Source organism: Pseudorasbora parva, chromosome 1, assembly GCF_024679245.1.
Source record: "Pseudorasbora parva isolate DD20220531a chromosome 1, ASM2467924v1, whole genome shotgun sequence".
NCBI lineage: Eukaryota > Metazoa > Chordata > Actinopteri > Cypriniformes > Gobionidae > Pseudorasbora > Pseudorasbora parva.
In genome coordinates, this window is record NC_090172.1 from 54,966,855 (window position 1) to 54,978,542 (window position 11,688).

An 11,688-nucleotide genomic window follows, 5' to 3' on the forward strand; every position below is an offset into this window, starting at 1 on the left:
GAGGGTGCCGCAGGGAAACGGGTACCGTTGGCAGGGGTAAACACCGTTTCCCTACGGGGGGAACCACCCTCAGCGTCCTGACGCTTCTGGCGTCAGGAACGCTTCGACGAGGCCTTCTTGGTGATCAGGACTGTCCTCAGATCAGCCCTGCCCCTCGAAGGCCTCGTCTGAGAGCGCCGCCCCTCGTCCCCGCGCTGAGGGGGAGCTCGGGTAGCGACGCTCTGCTTTTGTTGAGCCCTGTGTGAGGAGCTCGTACTCGGTTTGGGCTGCTTGATTGTGTCAGGAGCAGCCCCAGGGACCTGGACCCGGAGAGGGAGGAACTGCTTGAGCGCCGCAGCTTGCTTTTTCGACTCCTGGAACCTCTCGGTGACAATGTGAACTGCGTCACCGAAGAGGCCTCCAGGAGAAAGCGGCGCATCAAGCAGGAAAGCTTTCTCCCTCTCCTTGATGTCTGTGGGGTTCAACCATAAATGCCTCTCCGTGGCCACCAATGCTGCCATAGAGCGGCCAACACATCTGGCCATCTCTTTGGTGGCCCAGAGAGCTAAATCAGCGGAAGATCTCAATTCTGCTACAATATCTCCCCCCACGACATCACTACCGTCCAAATCCCTCAGCAGGTCAGCCTGATATGCCTGCACGATAGCCATAGTGTGCAGGCATGCAGCAGCTTGACCCGCTGCCGAGTACGCTTTACCCACCAGCGCCGACGTCGTTTTAAGAGGTCTGGTGGGCAAAGTCGGGGCCTTAAGGGACGATGCCGAAGAAGGCGAGAGATGGCTCGCAAGCGTCTCTTCAACCTTTGGCATCGCCCCATAACCATATTGTTTCAGCCCGGCGATGTTACTGTAGACCGAGGTCTGCGGGCTGAAAACTCTATATGATGCCGGTCTCTTCCATGATCTTGCCACCTCGGTGTGCAAGTCATGAAAGAACGGCAGGCCCTGCCGCTGAGGCTCTGAAGCGCGAGACGGCAGGAATCTTTCGTCTAATTTGCTATGACGCTTTCTTCCTGCCTCAGTTCTTTCAGTGGGCCAGTCGATGTTTAACCTGGCCACTGCTCGCGTCAGAACCTCAACTAGCTCCTCACTAGCAGGGGACTGAAGTGGCGAGTCTTCAGTCTCGATGCTTTCAACGTCCACCTCCTCAGAGCTGGACAGATGAAGCACCGGCGACTCTCTCGGGGGGGAAGAAACCGCCATGCGTGCTTCCATGCCTCGAGAAGAGCCGCTGGATGGAGCAGGTGAGGGCAGAGATAAGGCAGCGCCCGTCTCTAACCCCTCTGCCACATCCAATTGTGATCCCCACGACTGCAGCCTTCGCTCCGCCTCGGCGGCAGCGGGACCAGAGCCGCGGGGAACACGAGCCGAGGCACCCTCCTCGAAGAGTGCCCGGCGGGAGCGCAGCGTTCTCAGTGGTAATCGCTCACAATGCTCGCAAGCAGCCCCCTCGAGGGCTGCCTGGGCATGCTGCGCTCCCAAGCATGCAACACAGAGAAGGTGTGTGTCCCCACCCGTGATGTAGCGTGGGCAGGGAGGAACACACTTTCTGAAATTGCAGCTCTCACTCGCCATCTCTATCTATTTTATTTTTTCTCTTTTTTTTGTTAATCTACTGATATTTAACAAAAAGGGTGGAAAATCTCTGGATATAGACAGACAAAAAATCCAAATAGACAGACAGGTTCACACAGATCGCTTGCTGAAGGCTCAGAAGCTAGTTCCTGTTTGTTTTCACGGACGCTTTATAGCTTCCGGTCGATGACGTCATCACGCCGACGATCAATCTTTTTTCCGATGGAATGGTTCTACAGGCGCTTCACGACGCATTAACGCAGAGGCGTTCTCACAGCGTTTCGACGCAGCTCGAGTTCCCCGAAAGGGAACATGATTGACTACGAGAATATTTTGTTTGAATATCTAATTATGCAATATATCAAAAAAGAAAGAACAGAGCCTTTGCTTAAAAAATAAAAATAAAAATGTAATTAAATATTCTAGCTTTGTGCATTGTATTTTATCAAGACTTGAATCTTTTATTTATTTATTTATTTTTAAAAAGCTACATATTGAACAAAAAGATGATAAAAGCATTTTATCAAAGACTATAACTGCATAAGCAATGCTTTTATCACGTGTTTCTGGGCAACTATCAGTAGGTTACAGTTTGAAGGCTTGAGGAAAAAAAGGTGTTTGTATTTTACCCATTACCGGTTTGTCCAGATCCCTTCTTGATCTAAACAGTGATTGTCCAGACACGCCTCAGTTTAGTTTCTCCCTCACAGTAGTTCAAACTTTCACAATGAAATGAAACAATTTTTATGAACATTTTTTTTAATTTATCTGCAGTAAATACAAACAAATAAATAAAAAATACTGAGAGGAGGATTTATCACTGAGAAGGATTAATTATTATTTCAAGCAAGATATTTGGCTTTTACAATGGCAGACGGTAAGAGAGATCAAATTAAGCATTTTTCAGTAAGAATTGTAGAATGTGGTGATTCGTCTTTCTCTTTTTATTATTATGTGAAAAAATGCTTTAAATTAAATGTTTGTGAAAAAACACTTTCCAAATTATTTTAAATTATTTCAATACAAAATAATACAAATATTATGTTTATTAGATAACTAGTTCAAATATAACCAAATGATCAGAAAATACTTTGTCATCCTCTTCCTGCTTTTGTCTTACAGAACTGCGAGTAGTGTTATTAGGAGGACATCGGAGTGGAAAGAGTAAAGTGGCACACTCCTTTTTAAATATTAAATATGAATCTGACCAAATAACCACACAGTGTGTGAAGATGGAAGGAAATGTAGAGGGCAGGAAAATCCTTCTCGTGGACACCCCAGGCTGGTGGAAGTGGTATCATTTATGTGACACCCCAGAGCGTCTGAAAGCGGAGCTTCTTATGAGCACCAACATCTGTGCGCCGGGACCTCATGTGTTCCTCCTGGTGATAGAAGCTGATTTTGCCTTCTCAGAGAAGCACAGGAAAGCAGTCGAGGATCACGTGCAGTTCATTGGTGATGACATCTGGAATCAAACCATAATAGTCTTCACAAAACTCGAACATTTGGGTGACAAAACTATAGAGCATCATGTAGAACTTGAAGGGGAAAATTTGAACAAGCTTACTCAAAAATGTGGAAACAGATATGTTGGCTTTGACACTAACCTGAATACAGACGGTTCCCAGACAAAAGAACTATTTAGGCAGATAGAGAAACTTTTAGATGAAAACAAAGGCCACTTTTTTAAAGTTGATGCAACAAGGCTGAAGGATTTGGAGATTAAAATGAAAAATGTGGAAGAGAAAGCAGCTGCCAGAGAACATCAAGTTTTGGAAAAGAGAAGAAAACTGGAAGAAATTCAAAGTGCAGGTCAGTCTCTTATTCTTATTCTCTTATATAATCAAAAATGGCATTTTATTAAAAATGTCACGGTGGCTGTAGTTTAATCCAAAATTTTGAGATGCATGATGCAGAATGAACAATATACTGTTCACGAGTTCGCACTTAGATATAATTTATGGAGCGTGAGTTTAAATGCCTGAGTTTAAACCCCCCACCTGTGTCAGCTGAATGAGCTTCTCCAGAAACTTGTTTATAAAACATCGATTAGCAAAAATCATGTATATCCACGAGAAACCCCTTTTGCTATTTTAAACCATTCTTTTGCTTAAGTGATCTGTCTCAGTGGCTGTAAATTTAATCCAATGATGAGATGTGTGACACAGAATGAGCAATAGATACTTTTAATAAACCAAAAATGACAACAAAAAACAATACACATTAAAGGGTTAGTTCACTCAAAAATGAACATTTTGTCATTAATTACTCACCACAATGGCTGACCGTACACCGAATCCAAAAAACACTGAAGTCTTTTCAGCAGTTCAGATCACCAGTGTCACATGAATCAGAAAACGATACGCTGATTCATAACTCTCCAAAGCTTCATGAACCAGTGTTTGAAATCAGCCCATAAGTCATTATTTAGTTGTTGTTTATTTGTGAACAAAACCTATACTCATCACTTCATAAAATTATTGTAGGAACACGTTAGGGACATGGACTTTTTAACGATCTTTAGTGCCTTTTATTTGAGTGCCTCAAATGACGCCACACTGTCATTTGAGCCGTTTGTCCAGAATACAGTTAAGACATCATTTTATCACCTCAGAAAAATAGCCCGGCTACGTCCTATGTTATCCTTTTCAGTAGCTGAAAAGTTGATTAACTCTTTTGTCTTTACGCGCATTGACTACTGCAATGGTCTTCTAGCCGGGGTATCTAAATCATCACTGGATAAATTACAATATCTTCAAAATTCAGCTGCTAGAGTATATCTGGGGTCAGAGCCAGGGACCATATAACTCCGGTCTTGGAGTCCCTGCACTGGCTACCTGTTAGGTACCGTATTGATTTTAAAATCCTTATGCTGGCTTATAAATCTCTGCACAATCTGGCACCTGAGATTTAACTGATTTATTAATCCCGTACACACCACGTCGCAATCTGCGCTCCTCTCAGAGTGGTCTTTTGGTTGTCCCGAAGACACAGCTTCATACGCGGGGTGACCGAGCATTTTCTGTCTATGCTCCTAAGCTCTGGAATTCTCTCTCGACCGATATCAGGGAAGCAAATTCATTAGTGACTTAAATCTCTTCTTAAAACATTTTATTTTAGGATTGCTTTTACATGAACTTGATTTTATGTGTTTATTTTCTTGTACTTACATTGTGTTTATTCATTTGCTGTTATGCTTGTCTGTAAAGTGCTTTGAGAAACCTGCTTTTAAAGGCGCTATACAAAATAAATATATTATTATTATTTTATGGGTCTTGAGAGAGGAAATATAATTTGGTCAATGGAGGCCTTTCTGAGCCATTGGATTTTAACAAAAAATCTTCATTTGTGTTCGAGCAAAGGTCGAACAACATGAGGGTAAGTGATTAATGACTGAATAATACCAATGATTAACTAACCTTTTAATTTAACAGTGACAACACCTAACAATTAACTAAAGAGATAACAGGCCTTAAATACACAGAGGGTGGTAATAAACCAAACAGGGAACAGGTGCAAAATTAATTAGAAACCATGGTAACAAATAAGAACTACAGATACAGGTACATACAGATTTTTCTCAACAGATGCAGGGCATGACGCTACACCTCTGTGTATTGTGCTGCTGGGCTGGGTCCTGTCAGGCAAGACATTAGCTGGCAGTTTCATCTTGGGTGCTGATGTTTCATTTGACAAGACTGTGAAATGTGTCAGAACATATGGAGAGGTGAATGGAAGAGAGATCACTGTGGTGGACACACCAGGTTGGTGGAAATTCCTTCCGCCTCAACTGAACGCAGATTCAGTGGAAACTGAGCTCTTGACGGCAATGGATTCCTCCCCCAATGCAATCCTCTTGGCTATACCAGCAGACACATCATTTTTAGAAGAGCAGATGGACGTCATATTAGAAAACATGAGACCACTTGGAGAAGATATCTGGAGGAAAACCATGGTGCTCTTCACATGTGGAGGATTACTGGGAGACAAACCAATTGAGTACCATATTGAAAGTGAAGGGGACGCCCTGGTGAGACTCGTTGAGATGTGCGGGAACAGATATCATTTGTTTGAGAGCATGAGAGATAATTTACGCACACAAGTAAATCAGTTACTGGAGAAGATTGATGAAATGATAAAGGGAAGTGCTCTGCTGGAAAGCAGTGATGAACATTGGGGAAAGAAAAAGAAGTCTCAAGAAAGAGAAACCCTATCTGAGTGGCTTCTAGTTAAGGATGTAAAAAAATTACTTGATGAAGAATGGGTGAGGAGAGACGCTTTGAAGAAAGAGATATTTAAAACAATGGACCTACAGATGGACCTACACAGATCTGTCAAAAGAGGAAGGAGCATGGACATACCTCTGGATTGTATGTTTGTTATTATTATTATTTTTTGCAATAAATTAAAATTGGTCTCAGTGATTTAATATCACTTTTAATTCCCACATTATGCTTTTTCTTGCAGTAAGTGGAAAATTAAATACAGAATTATTTATCAACAAACACCAGCTAAAACATGCACTTGAGAGGGAATGGAACCGTCGGGAAGCAGTAGACAGCGCTAGGATCCAGTACAAACAAAAATGCCTGGATTTCTATGGTAAGTTACAGGAAAAATTATATGATTCACAATTTTTTTTTTTTTTAAATGTTGAATTTCATAGGCATTATTGATTGGCTTGTAGCTACTAAAGTTCTCTGCTCCCAACAAACAAATAGCCAAATCAACGGCAAATTCACGTACATAAGTTTCTTCTGAAAAACTGTCAAAAATATCAGATAACCAAAGCTTTGTTTTATTTCCCTGTAGCAGACATGTCCTCATGTGCTGATGAAGAGGACATACAGAGGTCTGTGGCTAAAGTCCACGACTGGTATCAGAGGCATCTATCAGATTACGGAAGTGTTTGCAGCTATGAAGAACAAGACAAGACTGAACAGGATGGAGATTAATCATTAACCTGCTAAGACAGTCTGATGCATGTTTTTATTATTGTATTATTTTTGTCAGTTATTACTGCATATGCATGTCATTTCCATACAAACAGATTTTTATTTAATGTCATTAATCCATAACAGTGTGTTTGTGAATTGAAGATGAACTCTGTTTATCTATTTACAGTAACTGATGCCTTTGAAATATCAACATTGATACAATAATGAATGCTTACACTAAGGCAAATCATTTTGTGAAGATATTTAAATGATGATGTCTTTCGGCCTGTAGTTCACTTCGCTGTATTCAGACAGATGTCTGTTGTTTGATCTTCTGGCTGGAGGGATGGGGGCAAAACTCACCGCTGAATAATTCACATCTGAATCACCAATCTGTTTGGGGGGGAAATGCATAGCTTATTTTATTATTATTTTTTCCAGCTTGAGAACCTAATCACATTTATTATGAAAAAATGTATTAGAAGTATATATAGTATAAATTACCTCACATGATTGAGATACAAGATTTGTAGATCCTTCAAAATGTGCAGAATATTAGAGTTAAACTTTGACGTACACATTTGTGATTGTGCACAAGATATCTGTATATAAGTCTGTATTTTTCTGCTTAAGTTGCTGAACCTATTAAACTCGACTTAAGTGATGGAAAGTGTGGGTGAATTTTTACCTCTATTCCTTTTCTCCCAGCGTTTGCAGTGATCAACAAGGAGTGTGAAAATTACTATCACAAAAACAATATTGGAGGATATCAAGCAAAGTAACACCGGATCCCATACTTTTTGATTATTGCTGTCTGAAATAGAGAGAAAGATCCAAAATAATCTATTTATAGTTATTAAAATGCTGTGAATATACATTAATAAAGCTGCTATAGCTATGTGCTGTGCAGACACTTTTCAATGACTTTAACTGTATACAGTGGCCCAAAAACTAAAAATTTAATCCATGTACTTAAAAATATATCATTTGATAAAGTGTCAAACCAAGTGGGATCTGTTTTAAAGCATTTTACGAATAATAAAACAACATGTGAACTTGCAGAGAACTTATTTTATACATTTACTAAAGAAAATGTAACTGTAAAATATATCTGAAAAGTGCAGTTTGTTGTTGTTTGCAGAAAGGTTGGATATTTCGTTGTGTAATGCAATGCAATTTTTAAGTGCAGCTTAAGGAATATATTCTTTTTTGTGGCCACTGTTGTGACAGCTACAAAAGCAGATTCAAAGTCATACTAACTAAATAAAGACTTACCAGTATTTTCAAAAGTTGTCCCATTCACAACTGGTGTCTCCCCAAATGCCATATTACAGTATTCAGACTCCGTTCCTTTGAAATAGCAAATCAAAATGTCGACATCAACAAGAGTTTTGGTTTTAAATGACTTACAAAGAAAGAAATGTTAAAGAAATAAATCGTTTTCTCCCAAACTATAAAACAATAGCTTGTTGAATCTGTTTTACCTTTTAGCATCAGATATGCTCCAGAGATAAATTCGATTTTATTTAAGAACACTGTCCCGCAGTAGTATATCCCGATGTCCTCCTTGGTCATAGCTGAGATGTTGAGATGAAAAGATCCTTCACTTGATAAAATATTGAATCTCCCGTTTTTAAATTCATCCATAAATTCAATATTCCAAAAACTGTAAGATAGTGCAATAGGCCGAGGGATCTGTCCAATGCTCTGTTTATACCAAACTATCGAGTTTCCATAACTTTTTATCAAGAAGCATTTGATTGTAACATCCTCTCCCAGATGAAATGTTTGTAACGAGACATTTTTGCCACTGTGATTAGGTCGGACTCCATCTAAAACAGAACAGATTTCATTTAAACACTAAATATATGTATATATGGAACTGATCAATAAACACATATACATTTAGACAGTGCAAAGAGGAAAAAAGCTACTTACAAGCCAAAAAGATCAATATGGCCCAAACGATCATGTTTGAAGCAATGGAGGTGTGAAAATGCTCTTTAGAAGATGTGATGTGTGATGTGATTGGTCACTTTCAAACTGAATAAGAGTGTGATTGGTTGAAATCAAACTGGTGTCTCTTACTCCACGCCTAAATTGGAGCAAAGGTGTAAAATACTAAATAAAGATATGAGGTGATGATCAATGCTTTGGCAAGATTTTCTCTGCAAAAGACAGTCAAACCATGCTAAATATTTTGGCTTTGTTGGGCTAAATTGCTCTGCTTCTGGCTGTGGTCAAATGTAAAGGAGCACGATCAGCTTGTGAAGGTGTTATTGCTACACATCTTAGACAGTCAGTCTCCAAATTTACATTGACATTGGTACATACATGTACACAGACAAATGTAAAGGTATGTTCCATATTTTAAGCCACTGGTAATTTTCACAGAGAGAGAAAAGTACCCCAAAGAGCCTTTTCAAGTACTAACAAATGACATTAGAGGGCAAAAAAGACTAAATGTGACTAAATGATCTCCATGACAAGTATTTGAAATATATGATGATATTATTTTTTTCCAAAAATGAAATCTGACAGTGAAAACCCATCTGCCCATGTTATATATTCTTGCTTCCAAATGTCTGTATCTTTAAGATAAATCAAAGACTCCACATAATGCATACAAAAAAGCACATGGGCCACGTGAACAGCAAATCAGTTTGTTTGCTTTGTTTTGATGAAGTGCTGCATTGTGTGAAAACAGTTTGTGGTTTTCTTGTTTTTGTAAAGATGCCCATCAGAAACGACCACCAACCACACCAGCACCATATATAGTAATCATAGAGAACCAGGTCACAGCAGGACGGACGGGCATCCTGTGTGCACATGTGAGTGAAAGTGCAGGCGCAATTCTTTAAATCATAGGTATGACGCCTCAGACGTGTTTCACGACCACAGTGTTATTTCATCGGAAAAGTGAGAATGCAGAAGACCACTGCATATTTAGACCTCTTCTGCACTGCAAAGTGTGCACGAGTGGGTGTTTGAGGTCACCACAAATTACACACGTGACTGTGGAGCAAAACTATAACCTTTTATAAAAATAGATCACTAGATATTATACAGCTATATTTTCTTCACAACTTGACAATGTGTCATTATACACAAGAACAGAACACGCATATCTGCAGGCACCATCAAAGTTTTTATTTTTATTGTTCAACTGCTCTAGAGTCTAATGGTGGCGTGCTTTACACCGCTGCATCCCACACTTTACATTGTACTTCCAAAAAACTCTCTACACACTGTTCTTGATCTGATCTGAAGGCCACATGAAGTTTGGAGGTCTGTAGCTATTATCTCTGTGTGCCTCAGCATGTGTTGACCCCGCTCTGTGATTTTACGTGGCCTACCACTTTGTGGCTGAGTTGATGTTGTTCCCAATTGCTTCCACTTTGTTATATACCATTAACATTTGACTATGGAATATTTAGTAATGAGGAAATTTCACGAATGGACCTATTGGATAGGTGGCAGCCTATCACAGTACCACGCCTGAATTCACCGAGATGCTCCTGAGAGTGATTTTGGCATACAGCTCATGAAAACCCAAAATTCCTATCTCAAAAAATTAGCATATCATGAAAAGGTTCTCTAAACGAGCTATTAACCTAATCATCTGAGTCAACTAATTAACTCTAAACACCTGAAAAAGATTCCTGAGGCTTTAAAAACTCTCAGCCTGGTTCATTACTCAAAACCGCAATCATGGGTAAGACTGCCGACCTGACTGCTGTCCAGAAGGCCATCATTGACACCCTCAAGTAAGACACAGAAAGAAATTTCTGAACGAATAGGCTGTTCCCAGAGTGCTGTATCAAGGCACCTCAGTGGGAAGTCTGTGGGAAGGAAAAAGTGTGGCAAAAAAACGCTGCACAACGAGAAGAGGTGACCGGACCCTGAGGAAGATTGTGGAGAAGGACCGATTCCAGACCTTGGGGGACCTGCGGAAGCAGTGGACTGAGTCTGGAGTAGAAACATCCAGAGCCACCGTGCACAGGCGTGTGCAGGAAATGGGCTACAGGTGCCGCATTCCCCAGGTCAAGACACTTTTGGGCTACAGAGAAGCAGCACTGGACTGTTGCTCAGTGGTCCAAAGTACTTTTTTCGGATGAAAGTAAATTTTGCATGTCATTCGGAAATCAAGGTGCCAGAGTCTGGAGGAAGACTGGGGAGAAGGAAATGCCAAAATGCCTGAAGTCCAGTGTCAAGTACCCACAGTCAGTGATAGTCTGGGGTGCCATGTCAGCTGCTGGTGTTGGTCCACTGTGTTTTATCAAGGGCAGGGTCAATGCAGCTAGCTATCAGGAGATTTTTGGAGCACTTCATGCTTCCATCTGCTGAAAAACTTTATGGAGATGAAGATTTGGTTTTTCAGCACGACCTGGCACCTGCTCACAGTGCCAAAACCACTGATAAATGGTTTACTGACCATGGTATTACTGTGCTCAATTGGCCTGCCAACTCTTCTGACCTGAACCCCAGAGAGAATCTGTGGGATATTGTGAAGAGAAAGTTGAGAGACGCAAGACCCAACACTCTGGTTGACTTTTTTTGTATAAAAAAAACTTTTCTTTTATTGGTCGGATGAAATATGCTAATTTTTGGGTTTTCATGAGCTGTATGCCAAAATCATCAGTATTAAAACAATAAAAGACCTGAAATATTTCAGTTGGTGTGCAATGAATCTAAAATATATGAAAGTTTAATTTTTATCACTACATTATGGAAAATAATGAACTTTATCACAATATGCAAAAAATTTTAGAAGGACCTGTATATATGTGTATATATATATATATATATATATATATATATATATATATATATATATATATATATATATATATATATATATATATATATATAATGTTTATATTAAAATGTTATAAATATTGGCATACCCACCTTTTAATTATTATGCTGTATTAGTCTTTATGCTAAAACAATGGTTTTAATTTTTTAAGCTTTAGCTCCCTCTTGAGGATGGACCGAGCTAATGACTAATAAAAAACTAACAATACAAAACATTTAAAGGGATAGTTCACCATTTACTCACCTTCATGTTGTTCCAAACCTGTAAGACTTTTGTTCTTAGAAACACAAATGAAGATATATTCATGAAATCTGAACGATTTCGGTTCCTTTATTGACAGCTATCCATCTACTTTGAT

At 39.7% G+C, this 11,688-nt stretch overlaps 2 protein-coding genes across 3 annotated transcripts; one reads left to right on the plus strand and one right to left on the minus strand.

The window, feature by feature from the left end:
* The first annotated feature begins 2,108 nt into the window (after positions 1-2,108).
* On the plus strand, positions 2,109-6,743 carry LOC137077662 (GTPase IMAP family member 8-like). Of its 2 annotated transcripts, none has more exons than XM_067445257.1 (5): positions 2,109-2,451; positions 2,697-3,386; positions 5,162-5,944; positions 6,042-6,176; positions 6,390-6,743. In XM_067445257.1, the coding sequence occupies exons 1-5, from the start codon at positions 2,442-2,444 to the stop codon at positions 6,527-6,529; spliced, it is 1,758 nt and encodes a 585-aa protein (XP_067301358.1). In that variant the 5' UTR covers positions 2,109-2,441; the 3' UTR covers positions 6,530-6,743. The 2 variants fall into 2 exon arrangements, with proteins under 2 accessions (XP_067301358.1, XP_067301357.1); XM_067445256.1 differs by having other exon boundaries at positions 2,114-2,451; positions 6,387-6,741.
* Positions 6,744-6,757: 14 nt separating this feature from the next.
* Positions 6,758-8,537, minus strand: LOC137077689 (uncharacterized). Its single transcript, XM_067445258.1, has 6 exons — positions 8,450-8,537; positions 7,996-8,343; positions 7,787-7,861; positions 7,200-7,325; positions 7,016-7,047; positions 6,758-6,904 (listed from the first exon to the last, which is right to left on the minus strand). The coding sequence occupies exons 1-6, from the start codon at positions 8,481-8,483 to the stop codon at positions 6,776-6,778; spliced, it is 744 nt and encodes a 247-aa protein (XP_067301359.1). The 5' UTR covers positions 8,484-8,537; the 3' UTR covers positions 6,758-6,775.
* Positions 8,538-11,688: the final 3,151 nt, after the last annotated feature.